Genomic DNA, 22,174 nt, shown 5'->3' with positions numbered 1-22,174 from the left:
GGGAAAACTATTGGAGGTGGCAAGAGGGAACCAGCAATCAGCAATTTTCCACTTCACATTTCTACTCATAACCATTACACCATGATGGCGTTACACAACTTTACGCTCTATGCTGTAACTTAGGCCATATAAAGGCTTTAATCATGAATATATCATTGTGTGACATTTATTTATAATAAATCATATGAAAATTACATGTTTTTATAAATCTTTGATACTGTAAGTGCTGTCAAAATGACGTCACACGTTCACAGAGTTTTGTGAGCTATTACCCTTTCTTAGAGAGACCCGCACTGCATGCTAATGAAATCTGATAGCAGTTCCTGCAGTTGTTGATACTGAGTGTGATGTCATGTCCACAGAAGTCTTGTGACACGTTACACATCTAGATGAAGAAAAGCATACTGTGTGCTTTTTTTACATCTCCCAAAGGTTTCTTTCTCCTACAGAAACTGAAGACCTGCAATGGCATGCACACACCTCTTTAACTCCTATCTATTTATGCTGATAACCCATCCCTAGTGCTATATGGTGACACTGAGGAGGGTATAACATATTTTTCAATACACATGATGCCTGAGATGACTATTTTAGTAACCAAGGCCTAAAAGTAAAAATATCATAAAATCACAGTTACTAGAGTTCAAAGCAGATATTAGCCGAGTTATGTATACAGACAATTAAGACTGTAAATTCCTTGGTCTGCACTTGGATGGCAATCTTTGGTGGGAAAACCAGGAACCTGGGAAAATAAGCAGTGCATTGTATTTGCTTAACCAACAATTCAATATCACAGACAATAAAATACCACAGACAGTGTACTAAGGGAACATTTTCTCCGCTTATAAGTGATGAGAGAGCGCTATGGGAGTGTGGCGCTGATGTGCACTTGAACAGAATACTGGTGCTACAACACTGTATATGCATAGATTTGTCACATTTCTATAAGTCATCAGAGTGACACCCAGATGCTAGACTGCACATAATCACAACACAAGAAATAAGATAACTTATTACAGATAAAGAACAAAATTAAAAGTAACAGGCCATGTCTGTATACCAGTAGCTCAATGCAGTACAAAAAATTGACAGGAATTATAGGAGCATATGCTGGAGATCTATTTAAAACAAAATTAAAAACTGTTCTTGTAAGTAAATGTCCGTATTCACTGAAAGAATTCTAAGCTGTATCTATTATAAACTAAACCTTTGTACATAAATATGATATGTAATATGCCTTTGTAACAATACATTTGCAAAAGCCATCATTAGATGACCACACAGAAAAACATACATACAGGGTGTCTCTCCTAAGAGTTGTCAGGTGCATTTTCTCTGGTGTTTGTGTAGGTATTTGGGTTTTTGTATTGAGTACTTGGAGTCAGCCCAAACAAATGGTGCTCACCACTTCTTTCATGCAATGCTCCTTGTTGATGGGTATCGTCTGTTTGTTTTCTATTGCAAACAAAATTATTTTCAAAGATGAATTTTACATGTCAATTTGATAAAGCAGTCCCAGATTAGTCTAGTGTGATATTCGTTTTATCGGCATGTGTTAACAGGGACAGTACAACCCGAAGAATAACCAATGCTCCAGTAGCGACAGCACTGCCTTGGCTCGCATTGACTCTTATCACCAAGCATGCAGTGCTACTGAGTTACTACTGGACTGCTATGTATTCTTCATCTTTTACTCTCCCTTTTAAGACATATTGATAAAACAAGTATCACACTATACCAATCCAGAATTTCTCTATTGAATGCGCATGAAAAATTCCGTTTGAAAAAGAATTTTGTTTGTAATGGAAAACTAACTGGTGCTATCTGTTAACACTGGGAGTTGAATGAAAAATGGGACACTCAGTAACTGTAGGGGTGACTCCAGCTACACATTGCAAAAACAAAACTGCAGATATCTGCTGAAACACCAGTGAAAATGCGCCTAACAACTCTTTGTAAGATTATTTACCTTACATAAAATGTGTGAAAAATTATCTAATGAATTATATAAAAATTACAGTAATTGTTCTGAGAAGATAATAAACTGAACAATAAACTTTGGTGTCATGTTTCAAAGGAGTGGGTGAACAAAATTATCTTGTCTTTAACAGATTCTGTAATACAAACAAATATGATATACCAGTGAGATTAAGAAGGTAACTAAAGCAGCTGTGATCATACAAAGTAAAAATTTTAAAAGAGCAAGTGAAATTATACTAACTGAAATAAAGGGAGAAATGGGGCATGAGCTGAAAGGGCAATTAGCAAAATGGCCTACACGGGCAAATGGATACACATTTCTTACTGTCATTATTTCAAGGCAGTTCATCTCTCTCCCTTTAATGTACATGTTAATTTCAGTCCTTTTACATCCACTGGAGTTCAACATATTGGACAGTGAAGTAAGTCAGGAAGTTAATAGCATCGAGCAGAAAGCTAAAATTAGTAAACTATTCAGTGATAAATAATTTTCAAAACCAGTTAGAAAGCTAAGTTAGCAGACTGTGTAAGGGAGATTTCACCTCAAATCTTACAATTCATGTCAACTCATGGTCATGAATATCTCTGGAAAAAAATATACTAGACCTCTATATCAGAAGTGTTAAGAAACAATGTACTTTCGTTTTATCTTAATTTTTGTACATGGTACGATCATATGAAAAATGTATATTTAGTAAATAATTCTTAAAACGGTAGAGAACATTATGTACTGAAATTTAGGTGACACCTGCACCCTTATGGGCTTCCTTTAACTTACAAATGTAAGATGAAAATAGGAGATTTAATTAAATTTTTCCAATGAAATTTTCTTTTTGTTCCTAACCTGGAAAGTCACAGAATCACTGATGTCATTATAACCAATATCTTCTCTGCTCCTGCTATCGGTACTATGTAAATATTTATTACTAAAAAAGTAAAAAAAATGCATTTTTACGAGTTTTTACAAATTATTTATTCAAAAATGCCCATCCAAAAACTTTCGAGAATTACACAAAATATTATTTGGTTAATATGCAAATAGTCAGTGCAAACATAGTGGGCAATATTTTTCTGTGTAAAGTAATAAAAATTTTTCAACATTCTGCATATTTCGCATCAGTGAATTTCTGGTGTAAGATATGCATGTTGACAACACTGTTTCAGTGGTCTTCTGTTTATAACAAACGAGTGAGAACTTTCACATAAACCATTTTGCATCAAGTTTTGTGTTTGATTTGAACTTTTTGTTAGATACAATGTAAGTGAGGCAATATAGTAGCGCAAGAGTGAGATGTGTGAAAAAGAAAAACCAAACACACACAAGATGGTGGTGTTTAAGAATAGTGAAAGACACTTCACAGTTGTAGGAAATCGGTCAGAGGTACTGCAGAAATATTTTGGTCCTCGAGTAATGGTATTAGCATCACATCAACTGTGCAGGAATTTCTATATTCACTATTTTGTAAATCCTCGTCACCAGATTTATAAAGGCCTCATCACTACTGCTGTGCAGGCGGAGTTGCCACTGTTCTTATGGCAGACTGAATTTGCGAGTTCATGAAACAGCTTCTGGTGCAGTACACCTCTAAGACAATTTCTCCCTGTCATTATTACACAGCTATGCCCCATGGTCAGGTAACTGGATAGAATAGCGAATGTTCCACAACACTCCAACAAATTCGTCAAAGTCACACGTATGAGTTAAAAGGTTTGCTCATCTTTGTGACTAATTCAATATTGAAGTCTGCAACACTGCTTGTAATAGAGGGTGGAGCAGAGGAAATGCATGTTTTTCATTATTGAATGGCTGAGACACGGTTTGATGAAAATAATAAAAACAAGCATTAAGTGATAGATTTTGTAATGCAGTTTTGAAATATACATGCTTTAATTAGGTTTGATAATAATGTCTTGGAGATGACGTCCTTCCTGCTGGATACAAATTAGGATCCTGCCGAAAATTACGCATGGCTCTCTCCAACATTTCATTCAGCACAGCTTCAATTTCCTGACGAATGGAATTCTTCAGATCATTGAATGTGCGGAGCTTGTTCATATAGACTTTGAAGTACTGGATGAAGAAAGTTGTTTAACATTTTAATGTAGCGCACTGATGTCACAGTAACTGCAGTTCCTCCCCATCTTTGATATGCAGCACCACACTGTTACTTTTAAACTGTGGAGAGGTCTTCATGTGGGTTCCCCAGCGCCCAATACCAACATTTTGAACATTGACATAACTGTCTACATGAAAATGTAGATTCATCACTCATGAAGACTTTAGCATCTGCATCTTCCGTAAAAATTTCGTCCATTATGTGACAAAACTCTCTTGAGCTGCACAAAATCCCCTTCACTAAGCTCCTAGATGATCTTTATATTGTAAGATGTGGTGAAGTGAACAACATGACATACCAAGCGCTACAGCCTGTCATCTAGCCGATCGTTTTGGACTAGCAAGAATTGCCTTTCTCACTTGGTTTACATTTTCTGGAGTACAAACTGAATGGGAAAGACCAGGTAGTTTCTTTTCCATCACAGATCCAGTACTTCTAAACGCTTCAACCCATTCGAGTGCAGTACTTTGATAAGGCACTGCACTTTGACGTCCAACTCTAAAAAAATTTTGACGGAAAAGATGTTGCACTGTGACTATGGAATCATTGTTTCTAAAGTACTACTTGACAACAAACACATGATGCTCTATGTTCCAAAGCTCCATAGCGACTGAAACTGCATTTTATGGGCTGTCTGCCAACATTCATTCAAGGTCAATACCCCTCTCGTCGCCGTGTACTAGCGGTTCAAAAAACATGCGTTTCCTCTACTCCACCCTGTAAAACAAAAATAAGAGACCCTCAATGGCTAAGTGCAAATAATTGTAGGTAAACTTCACAGTATGCAGCAAATGCAATTACAAAAACTGTCTGTTCAATTTTAAGAGCTCACTAAACAAAGTTCCCTGTCTAACAAAGAAATGGTCCAATAAGACATGTTGAAACCTCTCCTGAAATTTTTTTCACTGTAAGAAGGCAACGGAAGAAATGTATTGCCAAAATTTTAGCTGCTAAGAGGCACTGCAAGTTTTTTGTAAGAAAAAGGATTACACATTTTTGCCATGTGTAGAACAGCTCATAACATTGGTTTGTACAGCCCTGCTCATCTAGCGCATGACCCAGCGTATCACACATGCAGCGGCATGTAGCAGAATTATCCATAGTTCCCAGATGCCAATTTTAAGAACCTAAAGCCTGGTTTACAATGGAGCAAATGGAAGTAAACATGTGCGAATGAGCATTTGCAGAAAATTCACTACCATTCACTTGTGTATTGGTAGAACCGTTTATACTACAAGAAATGGAAGAGACCACGAGGTAGTGAACATTGCCTATGAACAGTGTGTTATATTTTTGTTTGGAGCTAATATTTGGCATACAGGATACAACTCTATCTTGTTAGAGCCACAATGTGAAATTTTGCTATTCAGTGAGGATTATTCTGCATGTTGATATAATTTTGATTAATATTGTGTTTATACTGGTTGCTGGTGAGTAGGAAAGTAAGCTATTAGTATTTTATTCATGATCTCATTCATAAGCAGCCATATCACAGTCATCACAGTCGCTCAAGCAAGTTATAATTCAGCTTTATTTGTTTAATCAGAATTGGATGATGACACTCTGTGTCCGCAGCCTCGATGATTCGAAGCGATCTGCAATCCTGTGAAAATAAAATGTCTTGGTTTTGTTGCATAGTCAATCGGGAAACCTCAGATCAAGCGGAAAGTTTGCTTTGATAGAGTTTAATCGTCCGGTGAAATAATGGAGCTCTTAGATTGCAGGTTCATTTCCAATTCATCGGAAGTTCCCTTCTGATGACCAACAAAACGACACATCTGTGCAAATTGCCAATTAGAGTATAACAGTCTGTGATGTAAATGCTCAGTATATATTCTCTTGATTAGCATACAATATATTTTCAATCTCTTTCCTCCAGTAATTTCGATAGCAAAATTACAATTTGGCACGGAGAAGATCCTAGGAGTCCTCTCAACACACACCAGAGGGAATATTGCAAAGAGTAATTATGTGCTCATGGAATAGTAATAGTACTGCACTACTTTGGTCATCGATTCTGTGAGTATATAGATGCCCAAGTAGGAAACGTAATTCACTCATAGAATTGTACACGGATAATTAGTAGAATATAAAGAGATATTACATTGAACATGCTGTTCTTGACGGAGTATGCAAAATGGCACAGAAAAGGAAGAATTTAAATGTCTCAATTTGTATGGAAGTGCGACATGAATGGAGATCATGCACTCTGCACCGAACTGCATCTACCTCTCTCCTTAGCATTGGTCCAAAATTTTCCTGTGTATGTTGGCTGCCATTTTTCCATGGCTTCTCATTACCATAGAGGGAAAATTTATAAACAGAACACTAATTACCAACATCATGCACCATCTTATGAGGTGACACAGGTAGTGTTTCCACTATGCATGTAAGGTCTAACAGTCATATTCTTTTTCGATCCCCCCTCCCTAAAACAAAAATGGTCTAGTGGCAAAGAGTGCACTTCAGGATACAGGGAGCGTGGGATCAAATCCCTTTCAGACCACAACTTTTTCACTCCAATTTTTAACCGAGCATTGACTTCTATTGGAGTGGCCACAAAAGACATGTGGTTCAGATTCCACGTTAAACTGCAGGTCTCCATTTTCCAATTAGCTAACTGGGGAAGGTTAGGGACATGTAAGTAGCTGCAGTGGCATCCAGTTGAAAGACTTGCAAGAGACCTACCGAGTACACCAGACAGAATTCTCTTTTGCTCGTGCTTGTTAGCTTCTTTGCTCCGGTGAAAACCTGGCTTAAAGTACACAAACAATTTTTGAATAACTTTATATTGACAGTTAAAAGTGGCTAGCAGAGGAAATAAAATCATGGCAGTGTTTGATGTCACCAATTCCTTCCATTCAAATAAGCACTTGTAATTTGTTGAAATGAAATGTGTCTTGCAGTACTACATTTTATAACAATTCCTGTAGGCTATTCCTTATTATAATGTTTGAATGCTGTACAATTGACTATCAGTGAAACAGTTCTTTGTTTATTCCTTGTAGTCATCACAAAATGCCAAGTGTCTATTGAATGACAAAAACAAACATTTTTCTAGTACCAGGTTCAGTGGACAAAGGAAAAATTGATGCAGTCAGGCACTTTTCAGTAACCACTAGTTTTATTTAGACAGAATGGGGATGGAGCCAGAAATGGTCGTGGCCAGTGTTCTGCATACCAGGCATACTTAATCAAATTCGTAAAGTGTGGTGAAGAAAACTGGTAATGCACAAATGATTGGAACTTAAGAATACTGTTCTTCTGATAAACCTGAAATGAGAAAGAGTTATCAGAAATTACGTTGTCTGATAATTTCCCAAAATGCTTTCCACCACGAAAAAATTCTTTATCGAGAGGTTGAATCGCACTAGTAGTTCCAGGCAAATCCACACTACATCTACAGATTTTCCGTCATCCTCCACAAAAACAGTGGTGTTGTTATGTCCAGATCATGAATCCAACAAAAGCAATGAATTAGTTTCTGCAGCTAGTAGGATGATGTTTCGAACAAAATGCTGAAAATTATTCTTTCCCATTTTTACAGATTCTGATACTTCGATTACAAGTGTTTTTTTTTTTTTTTTTTTTTTTTTTTTTTTTTTTTTTTTTTTTTTTTTTTTTTTGGGAGGGGGAGAAGAGAGAGAGAGAGAGAGAGAGAGAGAGAGAGAGAGAGAGAGAGAGAGAGAGAGAGTGAGAGTCCATTTTATTTTTATTTTTTGTCCTAATTTGCTTGTGGTTCTTGAAGACAGATATACAGCTGCGATAACAGTAAACCACTCATACTTACCACTGGCATCATCACATATGAATGTGTCATTGCGTTCATTGATTGAGCAACTGACTCTGTCTCTTTTTTCACCACCAAATGCTTAAGTTCAGTGTGCATGCAGTTCTTTCACGAAACCTGACTGATCAACGTTATAAACAGCAGCTGAGGCGATAACGGCAAGTTTCGTCTTTAAGTCAGCTGTGAATTTCTCTATTGCACTGACTATCCCTGGCAGCTGCCATGCATGTTTACATGATGTAAACTTGGTAATTTTGCGACTTCCTATTCTGTATGATTTCCTGAACCTGTGCAGCCAGATCGATGAAGCCTGGAAATTTTCAATGTTCATGTCAGATGCAATTTGCAGGGCCCAGTCTTGTAGATCTCCATTGGTAATGGTGCATAGCCTCTCAAGAGAAGTTATAAATCTTTTGAACAGTTTTTCATTCAGACGGTTTCGGGTTTCCATTTGGCGCATATCATGTAATTCATTCTTCCATTTGTATAGTTCGCGCTCTGATTTTTATGAAACGATAATGCCTTTGCATATTGTGTAAATTCATGTGTTTTTCCCTCCTTCGTTTAAGCAATTTTTCACTGCCTTTTCTTTGTCACTGTGTAAGGTGGCGTGGTGTCCTAACCTTCATTTCTTACATATTCCAACCTCACCATCATATTCAGTGTATCAAGATGTTTCATTCGAGCCCAAACTCGATAGGGTAGAATCAATTTTACATATTTCCATTTAATCGATATGCAAATCAATTCAATAAACCGCAAGTGTGCACCGAGATTAAAAAGTTGAGGATGGTGTACACAAACATTCAAGACACAACGGCCTGCTCTTGTAGCAGGAACACGTAGCGGGAGCGAGTGCACTTGTGGGTGTACACAGAGAGCTAGGAACAAAGTCTCTACTCAGTACTGCACTGAGAGAGCACCTCTGTCACTAGCAAATCGGAGTGATACTCTATATTGAATCGCTCGCGATTAAGCATTTATTCACTGTGTTGGCCGCAACACTTAATGTACGGTGTGAACACAGCACCTGCGAGCGAACATTGAGTGGCATCGCGGTGGACTGGTTATCTGATCAGTGTACCACGCCAATAGTTAGACTAGGAGCAGATAGGAGTCCTTGACTTCATCAAGGCGTAGTGAGAGTTTGATTGGCGAAGGTCAATCCAGTTTTGTTATTTTTCAGTGGCGTGCGACGCAGGCAGCAGTTGTCGCAGCTCACGGTATTGTGTGCTAAAGTGTAGGCGAGCCCCATCTTTGCTCCATTAGAAATAACATACTTCATTCATGTCACTCCACTACATTTCTCACGCGACAGCTTCGACCGTCCTTAGAAAAATTCAATCGGATAATTATTCAAGTTGAGTAGGCGCGACTCTCAGCCATTCTGCCGAGTAAATAACATTCTTAAAGAAAAGGGATAAAAGAGCTTTCCCACACTTTGTATATAAATGTCATTAACAGGATTCCTATCCATAAGAGGTAACCTCCTAATCCGAAAAGAACCCGGAAATTTGTGTATCAGTTTACATATACAAGTTTCACTTGATTTTCTTAAATTTTGCAATAAATAATATTTTCCATTCGTTTAATGTTTTTCTTACAGTAACTAGCAATACCCCAGTACCCAGGTATCCCACTAGTTATGTAAGAAAGTAGAATATTTTTGTGTCTTCTTCTTACAGTGGATGACTCCAGAAAATATTTATTGCTGAAAATTTTTCAGGCATTTCTTTTTGGTACATTAGGAGCATCTGTCTGACTTTTGTAGTAGTATGGGGTGAAAATTGCTGCTTGAAGGAGCCAAAGGGTACTTGTCAGATCAATCCGTTGTGCAACTCATCAACATAAGACCCACAAACTGACAACTGAAAACTGTTGCAGTAAGTGTGTTTTTAGAAAGTATTCTTCTTCACGATTGTTAGTGGCACAACTGATGTCGGAAGCACAATTCACACAGTCGGCACAGTTATTTCCTATTTCTTCTAATGTATCCACAATTTTCAACAATATGTCAGGATCATTCGAATGAATGTAAACTAAATCTACTAACAAATTCCTCAGAAGATGTAGGTGATTTCCGCTGCAAACCACATTTTTCATATTTCATCATTGCTAAACTGAGAACATTAATTGGATTCCCCATTACCGTGAAACTGGAAGGGGGGGGGGGGGGGGGAGCAGGCATGCATTACGAAAAAACAATAAATATTAATTCAGCTTTATCTGAATCGTCAGTACTTACCAATACTGCAGAAAGCAGTATTTGTAATAGATGTTACTTGAGTGACTAATTTGAGAGAATAGTAACTGTGTACTGTAGTGTCATAGAAACTATCAACGAACGGTAACTTCCAATGTCCTTTACAAATTATGATCTGGTTGTTTCGTGGTTCCCGTTTACGAAGTACCGCCAACCTCGGCTGTGTGTGTGTCTAGTTGCGCACATACAGCTGCTACAGTGCCAGCAGGGTTGTACATTTTTACCGCCACCTGGCAATTTTCAATTCCTTTTTAAAAAACTCATAGTGCTTCTTAGCAGCTAATATTATGACAGTGCATTCCTGTGTAAAAAATTAACAGTGTAGTTTTCGATATCTCTTATCGGACCATTTCCTTACATGTCAGCCCAGACAATGATCTATAACCAAGTGGATAAGAGCTGCTCTTCTATCTTCCGAGTAGGCTTCCGTACGCTGTCGTCCGGTCACTGGAGGATTGTACTCGGCCAGCAATTTGCTGAAGGAAAGTTGATATCTTTGTCCTCAGTGCCCATGGTGCAGGTGGAACTCGCACAAGTGGCAGGTGTCTGTGGTACCGCCACCAGCTCGCATCTTTGTGCCTGTGGTGCTTTCGCCCTGGATGTGTCTTGTTTTGGACAACACAGTACACTACACAAAGAAATTTAACGACATCCCGCCTGAACGATCACCATCAACCGAATGTGAAACTAAAGAAGACAGAGCAGATGTTTATATTCCAGGGTGTGAAGTTGTTGATCCATTGAATGTTAGCATTTCTGCTGTAGCCCCTACTATATCCCCTCTTAAATGTCCAGGAAAGGTAAGAAGCACAAGAAGAAAACAGTATGTAAATAAGAAAGTGGATGAAATTGGAACAAGTTTTACACAAGCAACATCTTCAAAACTTTGTGAAGCATATAATGTAGATGCACTTGGTGCATAACCTGAAGATAGTGATATGTGCACGAAATGTGATGTGTGGTTTCAAAACTTAAATAGTGCTAACCCAGCAGTCACCTGTACTGAAAAGCTACAGTTACTGACGCTGTACCAGGTAGCTACTCTAAACAGCAGATACATAAATAAATATCAACATTCTAACAATTTTTCAGTATTAAAAATGATCAAACAAGAACTCAATGTATTGGGGAAAGCTTCATCACAAGAAGTTTCCAAAAAGCAACTGGGAATAACAATTTCAGGGAAAAAAAAAGTATTAGTAATCATATTCAGCAAATGAAATTATTTTTATCTAAATGAACAAATGTGATTATTTCAACAAAGTGGAAGATTACCTAAGTTCTGCCAACTTCCAACAGATGCTGAAAGATCCCACACAAATTTATCATTAAACGTGTTCTTAAACTGTCTAAAAGTATAAAGTGGACTGTGATACCTACTCGATCACTAACACGAATCCCACTACTTTCACAGAGAATGCCCTCCCTAATCTCCATAAATAGGAACATCCCAATCTGTCCTGTTGTGTCTTCTACGTTATGAATTAACCAGAGAAATAATTGACCTGATCAAAATCAAAACCAAGTTCAAATCTAGTCATGGTATTCTTAAATCAGCTTACTTAGTGAAAAAGTTAAAAGACATTCAAATTCCATCTAGTGCCAATCTAGTTTCTTCTGATGCCAGCAACTTATTCACTAATATATACGGTGGGGTAGATAAAAGTGGCCAGGATAAGTGTACATGACTGGATGCATTAAGAGAGGAGGAAGAGATCTAGTTATTTCGAACAGGATGGAGCAACTGCCCATACAGCCGGTCAAACATTGGAGCACATTTATTCAATCTTCACACCTGACAGAGTTGTTAGCAGAGGTCAGTCTGGTCACGGACGTAGCTGGCCACCCAGATCACCTCATCAGTCGGTGTGCTATTACTTTTTGTGGGATCCCTCAAGCCTAACGTGTAGTGCAACAACTTACAGTCTTCAAGAACTGCAACAGAACATTTCGTATGAGATTGCAGCATTTTTAAAAACAGTTCTTGGAAAAGAACCCACTCTCTTCTGATCTTGGATACTGGTCTAGGTATGTTGAGGATGTGTGGCACTTACGGACGGGTACCGCAAAACTACTTTAAACATTCCTCAAGAAGCTAAATTCTAAACACAACTGCATAAAATTCAAATTGGAGTTTTGGGGGTAACAACATAAATTATTTAGATCTAATCATAAACACTGGTGATCATTTCATACTTCCAAGATTTACAGGAATTTTAATAGCTGCTAATTCTCAACACTCAGTGACCCATTAACATGCTTCCTTTCATTCACCTAGTATCAGTCCCATGAGAGATAACAACTTCCAACTGGAATTAAAGGCAATGAAACAATGGCTACACTTCTGCCTTGCTAGATTCCAAAATGCACAAAAAGCAGAAACAGCATGTGTACTTTCTTACCCAGTTCCCAACACACCACCTCAAACCAGAAAGCTTAAATCTAGGAACTTGGAAACATTAATGTACGTACACAATACTGCTGGACACTTTTGCCCAGAGGTGAAGACAGCACTTCTGTTTTGGAAAAAGAGTAGAAGACACAAAATCACCTGTTATTGTAGCAAATTCTGTAAAGGTCAGTCAGGCAGAGCAATGTGCACCTACTTTAAAGAAAACCATAGACATTGGAAACTTAGAAAAGGAGGCTCTTCTTTTGTCGACCACCTGCTTAAAGAAGGACATAGTTAAAAAGTACAACATGATGTCTTACATCACATCCATAAAGGAAGGAAGACGAACGGCATTGAAATAAGAGACATTAACAAAAGTATGTCCGTTTGCCCAAGCTTAGCACTAAATGATTGACACAGTTCCCTTACTCACCAGTTATAGTTGTAGCGGCTTTTAAAAAAACCTCAGTTCACTTGTATGTAAGTTTCCCCAATCATACTGTAATCATCGGTGGAGACTTTAATTATCCAATAATTAATTGGGAAAATTACAATTTTGTTAGTGATGGACATGATAAGACATCATGTAAAGCATTAATAAATGCCTTCTCTGAAAACTACCGACAACAGATAGTTATGAACCCCATTCATAATGGAAATACCCTAATGGCAACAAATAGACCTGACATCTTTCATGTTGTCCACACTGAAACTGGTATTGGTGACCATGACGCTGTTGTGCAACAATGAGGACCAAAGTACAAACGACAACTAAAAACAGCATACAAATATACAGTGAAACACTTCTTTTACATTTTTGTCGGGTCTAGACTCAAAACACCACAAAACGGAGGAAAATTTAGAATTGCAGAAAATGTTAAAACTTCCAAAATATGAGCAAAAACATATGCAATTGTCATATATGATTAAAAATTATAATCCTCACCAATATATTGTATAAAATATGTACAAGTGATGGAAATTAAATGTAAAGTACAAATTTTATACAATAGTTTTGGTAATGAATTACATCAGTTCTTAAGAAATCACAGATACATAAAAGCAAGTAAAAACTCACCAAAAAGTTGAAATTGGTATCTGGGTACAAGGAGGATGAGGAGGATATTAGTGTTTAATGCCCCGTTGACAGTGAGGTCATTGGAGACGGAGTACAAGCTCAGATTGGGGAAGGAAATCGGCCGTGCCCTTCAAAAGGGACCATCCTGGTAATTGCCTGAAGCGATTCAGGGAAATTATGGAAAACCTAAATCAGGGTGGCTGGATGCAGATTTGAATTATTGTTCTTCCAAATGCAGATCCAGTGTGCTAACCTCTGTGCCACCACACTCGGTTGGGTAAAAGGTAATCAAGCTATTTTCCAACATGCTATGAGCACAAATTATACATCGAAACTTGTTTTTGAGTCATCTTTCCTTTTTGTTTACCCAGAAAAAAGCAAAAATTGAAGAACATAGTGGATTAAATCTAAAACTGTGAAATATGGTGAAAGGTGTTGGAATCTATCACGTGGGGGTGTGTGCTTTCCTTCTATAGCCAAAGGCAGTTTAATTGGGTCAAGTAGACTTCAAGACTCCTACACACTAAACTTTGAACATGTTTTCAAAAAGTGTTTCTAGCTACCTGATGTGGACACCCGTTGGAAACATCTTTCAAAACACGGAAGCATCTCTTTGTAGCAATGACTGTATTGTATTGTCTGTTGTATAGAATGGTTAGGTATTTTATTTCCTTGCACTGTATTAAGTTTTTCAGAGAGGGGGCAAAAAAAAAAGAGAGCAGTGAACAAGGCAGCACACTGTTGAGTTGTTATTGCTGTACCAGGCTGATGGCTGCTTACAGAATATATGAAGAAAGCAGTACAAGAACAACAATAAAACAAGACGCGTTGCAGAAAACTGCTGTACATGTGGTAGAATACTGAGAAAGACTGTGTAGAAAAGAAAATTAGACCGTTTATCATACGTTGCTTTGAAATGTGAAATAAATACTTATCGTTCTGAAATGACTCTCCTGTTGACAAAAAGCTAAGACTAATAGCACATCTGGTTGTAATTGCTTTTCTGGAATTTCTTTTTTTTTTAAAGACACGGTGATACCATGTTTGCCAGAAATTCAAAATTGTTAGATGATATCCAAGCAAAGTTATGGAAACTAAAGCTGGCTTCCATATTCAGTTCCTGTATGTAGCAAGTTTTCTCCACCAGTTCTATAGTATGTTTTTGCTCACTTAAGACGAAATTACGCAAACCAACAAAGCGATTTCATACAACAACTAATCCGATTTTATCGACCATTACCAACTAGTATACAAACTCTCAATCAAAATAATATCGTAGTTTTTAAATTAATTATGAAATTCTTTGACAAGCACAACCTTGTTCTTTAAAACTACGAAACACTGGGAGATGCTTACGGCTTCAGGTCACAAGTCACGATAAATAAATAAATAAAAGAAATAAAAAACAAATGACATCATCTTTCATTTTGTTTGCGTAAACCTTTTTGTATTAACAATGCAACAGCACATATTACAGTTTCCTCATCTCTAGATATGATGTGGCAGACAATACAAAAACATTACAACAAACAGCATTGCAAAAAATGTGAATACACGGAGAAATGTTTGCCGCCAGTGTGGACAGAAACAGAGACAAAAAACAAAGTCGTAAACAGATGTGAAACACTGTAGGAAATAATGTTTCCAGCAGAAACATGTTTTCAGTGGTATTATTATTATTATTATTATTATTATTATTTCTTTCTTTTCTCAGACGTTATGTCTGGTCAAAAATGGAAAATGACGCGGACCTTGATCAAGTGTGACTTCCTTTTAACTGTACGGTATATGTTATATTGCATTTAGGAACTTGCGTATAATTGAACATGTATCAATAATTACGGGTTTCTGTAGTTGTATATATAAGTTTGGATGTAGCTGTATTGCATTGATGTACTGGTGGATATTGTGTGGTATGACTCCTGTAGTTCATAGTATGATTGGTATGTCAACTTTATCCTGATGCCACATGTCCTTGACTTCCTCAGCCAGTTGGATGTATTTTTCTCCTGTTTTCTTTTGTATATTTGTTGTATTGGGTATGGCTATTTCGATTAGTTGTGTTAATTTCTTCTTTTTATTGGTGAGTATGATGTCAGGTTTGTTATGTGGTGTTGTTTTATCTGTTATAATGGTTCTGTTCCAGTATAATTTGTATTCATCATTCTCCAGTACATTTTGTGGTGCATACTTGTGTGTAGGAACGTGTTGTTTTATAAGTTTATGTTGTAAGGCAAGGTCTTGATGTATTATTTTTGCTACATTGTCATGTCTTCTGGGGTATTCTGTATTTGCTAGTATTGTACACCCGCTTGTGATGTGATCTACTGTTTCTATTTGTTGTTTGCAAAGTCTGCATTTATCTGTTGTGGTATTGGGATCTTTAATAATATGCTTGCTGTAATATCTGGTGTTTATTGTTTGATCCTGTATTGCAATCATGAATCCTTCCGTCTCACTGTATATATTGCCTTTTCTTGTGTTGGATGTGTCTTGATCGATGTGTGGCTGTGTTAGATGATACGGGTGCTTGCCATGTAGTGTTTTCTTTTCCAATTTACTTTCTTCGTATCTGTTGATGTTATGTGATCTACAGGGTTGTAGAAGTGGTTATGAAATTGTAGTGGTGTAGCCGATGTATTTATATGAGTGACTGCTTTGTGTATTTTGCTAGTTTCTGCTTGTTCTAGAAAGAATTTTCTTAAATTGTCTATCTGTCCATAATATAGGTTTTTTATGTCGATAAATTCCCTTCCTCCTTCCTTTCTGCTTAATGTGAATCTTTCTGTTGCTGAATGTATGTGATGTATTCTATATTTGTGGCATTGTGATCGTGTAAGTGCATTGAGTGCTTCTAGGTCTGTGTTACTCCATTTCACTACTCCAAATGAGTAGGTCAATATTGGTATAGCATAAGTATTTATAGCTTTTGTCTTGTTTCTTGCTGTTTTCCAATTTTTCATTACTATGTTTAGGAACTGTATCAATTTAGGATCTACTTTGTATATTTCCAATATTTGTAGTAACCATAAGTGGGGTACAATATTAAAATAGTTTTGCTAATCAATGTATTCATAGTGTATCGACCTTTGTTTAGTTTTAGCTACATATGTCACCTCTGCATCTATTATCAGTTGCTCTTTACATCCTCATGCTCCTTCGCAACAGCCTTTTTGTTCTTCATTTGTAATTCTGTTCTGTGTTGTATGTGTCATTAATTTCTGTGTAATGACTGATGTTAATATTTTGTATATTGTTGGTAGGCATGTTATGGGGCGATATTTAGCTGGGTTTGCTGTGTCTGCTTGATCTTTAGGTTTCAGATAAGCTAGTCCATGTGTAAGTGTATCAGGGAATGTGTATGGGTCTGCAATGTAACTGTTAAATAATTTAGTTAGATATGAATGTGTTGAGGTGAATTTCTTTAGCCAGAAATTTGCTATTTTATCTTTTCCAGGGGCTTTCTAATTGTGAGTAGAATTAATTGTTGGGTGACTACATGTTACAAAATTATCACTTCAGGCATTTGTGGAATCATCTTGTATGTATCTGTTTCTGCTTGTATCCACCGTGCATGCCTGTTACGTTGTACCGGGTTTGACCATATGTTGCTCCAGAAATGTTCCATGTCTGTTATGTTTGGTGGATTGTCTATTTTAATGTGTGTGTTATCTATTGTATGGTAAAATTTCTTTTGGTTTGTGTTGAAAGTTTGGTTTTGTTTCCTTCTATTTTCACTTTTTTTGTATCTTCTAAGTCGTTTGGCCAATGCTTGTAATTTCTGCTTCTTTTCATCTAATTGCTCTATCGCTTCTTGTTGTGAGATTTTACCTAACCTTTTCTGTTTTTTTTTCTTCTTTTTTCCTGACATTCCATTTCTTATAAATTGTGTTAGCTGTCTGATGTCTTTTCTCAGTTTTTCTATTCTGATCTGTAGCCTGTGTTGCCATGCTGGTTTTGTGGGTTTCTTCTGTGTGTTGGTTTGTTCTGATCTCTGCCTAGTGTGTATATTTAGTGTAGTGAGTGCTCTTATATAAACCAGTAGTTGTAACTCTTCCATAGTTGTGTTTTCATTTATTTTGTTGTGTATGATTGTGTTGCTAGTTTTTATTGTTGTTTCGACTTGTGGGTTATTTGGCGGTCTATGCAAGAATGGTCTAATGTCTGTATTTGTGTCTTTGTATTCTACACATGTCAGCTGAAATTTTTCTTCTATATCTAACATGTGTGTTACTTCGAGTTCTATTTGGCTTGTTCTGGTGGCTGTCTTAAGATTTCGTTTTCCTCTGATTGTTTAATTGAAGTGTGTTGTTCTTTGTTTGTTTGCTCTGTATTTTCTTCTTCTTCTTCTTCTTCTTCTTCTAATTGCACATTATTTTGTTCCAGTATTTGTTGTACTTGTTGTTTGATGTTTTCTAATTCTGACTGGGGTATCCTGTTATTTTTTATTATTACACGGATCTGATCAGCTAGTCATCGTTCTGTTAAAAATTTTAATTCTGGGTATCTGATAATAAATGTTGTGTATACTTGTGATCTGTATCCAGTTGTGTTGGTTCCTAGGTTTGTTGCTTGGTAATAACAGAACATGAGGTATTGATTAACTTCATCTGACCATCTCATCCTCTGTCTTTGTTTTCCTTCTATGGTGGTTGCAAGAAACATATCCTGCAAAACACCTGTATTTGGATTTAAATCATTTTCCAGTTGGCTAGCAGCGTTGTTACCATTGTGGGCGGGCATAGGGTCCAAACGTTGTCCCCGACCATGACAGCGCTTCTTTAGTTCTGTCCTGAACCAACTAATCACACAAAAAGGGGGGTTAGCCCTATTAGTGGTTTGTTCTTTTTGTCGCCTTTTACGATTGGCAGAACATACCGGAGGCCTATTCTTTTCCCGGGCCTCCACGGGGTTTATTATTATTATTATTATTAACTTAGCACTGTTATCACGTTTGTTACGATTGCAATACAATATGTTCTGCAATATTCAAATTTGTTAAGCATTTCTGTATTGTTAAAGAACAGAGGTTGAAATAAATAATTGCCCATTTATTTCTGAATGTGTGATCATTTTCCAGTATGTGGTTAGGCAGAAATGTAAGAGGACAGCATACATTTATGCGAGTGGAACAAGCAGCAATAAAATTTATATTCTTCCTTGTTACAAATACTTTGCTGTTTATTTCTGAATATGTGGTGATTTTCTAGTGTGTGGTTAGGCAAGAACCTAAGATGATAACTTAAACTGATGCAAGTAAAATGATGAGCAATAATGTTCAAATTCTTCCTCATCACAAATACTTTGCACATTGTGCAATCACAAACATATTCCCCTAAAGAGTTCTTGGTACAGCTGAGATTCTCCGTCACTAACATGTCCATAATAAACATCAACTTGACACTACAGTGATCAACAAATCAATAACCTCATTCCTGGTCACCCACACAGTGCCACCACATCATGATTATGTCAGTTACTGCAAAAAGTTGTGTGAAACTTCCTTGATCCATCATCATTGAGCGGTGAAGCTAAATGTTGCAAGCTGTGTTGGCAATACCGATTGTAGATTACATTAGCATTTCCTGTCTCACGTCACACCCCTCCTGCAACAGCCTAAAATATTCCCTTTAATCTGCCGTTATGCATGGTGTGAACCGTCTGTCTTTTGTGCCACCTATAACTTGTTCAGTAACCTCAAATGTCAAGTGAGATATTGAGTAAGAGCTCAGAATTGCATAAACTTTAATAGGAAGAAACATAAAAAAGGGGGAATTTTTAGCATTGATCTTATTAGTTTTTCATAGTGGCTACAAATTTATGGTGTACAATCATGGGAAATGTAAAATCATAGAGTGTAAAATCTAGAGGAACTCTAGCTCAAGTTTAAAAGAATAGCTGATCTCGCAGTGGATAGATATGTACCCAGTAAAACAGTTCACAATAGGAGGAAACCTCCACAGTAAAACAAACTTCTAAACAAGCAGATTGCTGCGTCGTAGATGTAAAACAAAGCATATACATAGAGATTGGCTCTAAGCACTATGGGACATAACATCTAAGGCCATCAGTCCCCCATAGATAGAGAGAAGCTGAATGAAATGTGTTTGGCTGTCAAGAAAGCAATAACGATCTTTCATAGAACCCAAAGAAATTCTGGTTGTGTGTGAAGACTGTGTGATGTCCGGAATTTTAAAAAAAAAAAGGGGGGGGTGGTAATTTTTTGTTTTCTTTTTTTTTTTTTTTTTTTGTTGTTGAAAGGAAAGAAAACAAAAAAGGGTAAATAAAGGTGAAGGGAAGTGGTTCTATTTTTACTGGAATGAACTTATTGATGGACATCACAAAAATTTATTTTACCTATATTTTTTTTTTTTTTACTCATCGAAGAAGACAACACAACACATATAAAAGAAATCATCACACTAATATTATCCACAGAATGATCGTTTCACAAGACACTTTCTAGCTCGACTGACTCTTAAGACTGAACAAGACTCGACTGACTCTACTCTCTCTCTGGACCACAGCCTCTTCACGTCCCTCTGGACCAGAGATTTCAACTGTGATTAGCACGCCGATTATTTAATTAATCGTACAGCCGCTGGGCGCGCGCTTGGCGCGTCATTTAAATGGGGTTAAACGCACACCGCGAGAGGCGTGGGCTAGCGGTGTCTTACAGGTATCGCCACTACTGTTAGTGGCACTACAGTTAGTGTCCAGTCCCTAACAAATGAGACAAGAACTGAAACTGTAGAAATGCTCAACTCCACTTTCAAATCTGGAAAATTGCCCCAATTTAATTCTCATACCAATGAAAAGATGAATGAAATAAGTACTAGTGTCAGTGGTGTTGAGAACAGCTGGAATCATTAAAACCGAACAAAGTTCGAGGCCTTGATGGAATCTCTGTCAGATTGTCCCTCGAACAAAAAACCCATGCCAGTCCTTGGAAAAAGACGCAGGTCACACCCATCTACAAAATGGGTAGTAGATGTGATCCACAAAACTACTGTACAATATCCTCGACACTGATTTGCTGTAGAATCTTAGAACATATTCTAACGTCAAACATAATGACGTATCTTGAACGGAATAACCTTCTCAATGCCAGCCAGCATAAATTTTGAAAACATTGATCCTGTGAAACCCAACTTGAATACATACTGAAAGCTTGGATCAAGACAACCAGGTAGATGCCATATTTCTTGATTTCCGAAAAACATTTGACTCTGTACCGCACCTATGCTTACAGTCAAAAGTATCATCGTATGGGGTATCATATAACATATGTGACTGGACTACGGACTTTTTAGTAGGGAGGACACAGCATGTTATCTTGGATGGACAGTCATCGTCAGGTGTGGAAGTAACTTCGGGTGTGCCCCAGGGAAGTTTGTTGGGATTCTTGCTGTTCATACTGTGTATTAGTGACCTTGCGGACAATATTATTAGTAAAATCAGGATTTTTGCAGATGAGGCAGTTATCTTTAATGAAGCACTATCTGAAAGAAGCTGCAGAAATACTCTGTCAGACTTGATAAGATTTCAATATGGTGCAGAGATTGGCAACTTGCTCCAAATGTTCAGAAATGCACAATTTCACACTTCACAAAATGAAAAAAATGTAGTATCTTATAACTATAATTTCGATGAGTCACTGGCCGAATTGGCCAACTCATACAAACACCTGGGCTTAACAATTTTCAGGGATATGAAATGGAATGATCACATAAGTTCAGCTGTGGGTAAAATTACTGCACACATAGAGTCACTTAAGCAATCATTCTTCCCATGTTCTTTATGTGACCGGAACAGGAAAAAACCGAAATAACTGGTACAATGTGAAATACCCTCTGCAATGCAACAAACGATGGTTTGCAGAGTATAGCTGTAGATGTAGATTATCTCAGCCAGGCCAAGTTGTAAATTGTCCCTCCAACTCACATGCCCCATTTTTTTTTCTTTATTTCAGTTACTATAATTTCACTTGGTCTGTGGAAAATTTTACTTTATGCAAACACAGCTGCTTCAGTTACCTGCTTAATCTCACTAGTACATTATATCTGTCTGTAACATAGGACCTGTTAAAGACAAAATTATTTGGTTCAGCCACTCTTTTGTGAAGTGTCACCAATGTCTATTGTTCAATTTATTTTCTTCTCAGAACAGCTTTGTGATTTGTTTTATAGTTCATTAGTTGATTTGTCACATATTTTATCTAAGTTAAATAACCTTACATCACATTTTCACTGAAATAATCTCTCTTGTTTTATGCCTAAATAAAAAATAATCTGTGGAAACTGGGTTACTAGGTAGATGCACTATTTACAATCTTTGATCCTACAAAAATTTGTATGTGATGATGGAGTGAGAGCCAAAGACCAGTTTGTAACAAAAAATAATAAATATTGTAGAATATTACACCAGCATCATGTGTGTTTTCATTCACAATGTATAAAATATTCTACCAAGAACCAATGGAACAGTACGTCAATGAGAACTCTGCCTTGAATGGGCTACTGCTCTACCAACTGAGCTATCTGTGCATGACTCA

The 22,174-nt window shown here is 37.1% G+C and overlaps 1 protein-coding gene across 5 annotated transcripts in view; it reads right to left on the bottom strand.

Moving 5' to 3' along the window:
* LOC126332472 (sterol regulatory element-binding protein cleavage-activating protein) overlaps positions 1–22,174 on the bottom strand; it is a 298,242-nt gene that overhangs the window by 29,548 nt on the left and 246,520 nt on the right. Inside the window, exon 22 of one of the 5 annotated variants that reach the window (XM_049996614.1) lies at positions 4,718–4,814. The exons of the other annotated variants lie outside the window; for them this stretch is intronic. Coding sequence (XP_049852571.1) covers positions 4,785–4,814 — 30 coding nt within the window. The 3' untranslated portion in view covers positions 4,718–4,784. Of the gene's footprint in view, positions 1–4,717; positions 4,815–22,174 lie in introns of those variants that run through there. 5 annotated transcript variants of the gene reach the window in all.

The sequence above is a fragment of the Schistocerca gregaria genome, chromosome 2 (genome assembly GCF_023897955.1).
Source record: "Schistocerca gregaria isolate iqSchGreg1 chromosome 2, iqSchGreg1.2, whole genome shotgun sequence".
NCBI lineage: Eukaryota > Metazoa > Arthropoda > Insecta > Orthoptera > Acrididae > Schistocerca > Schistocerca gregaria.
Note: the sequence above shows the minus strand (reverse complement) of the source record. Positions and strands in the feature narration are given on the sequence as shown.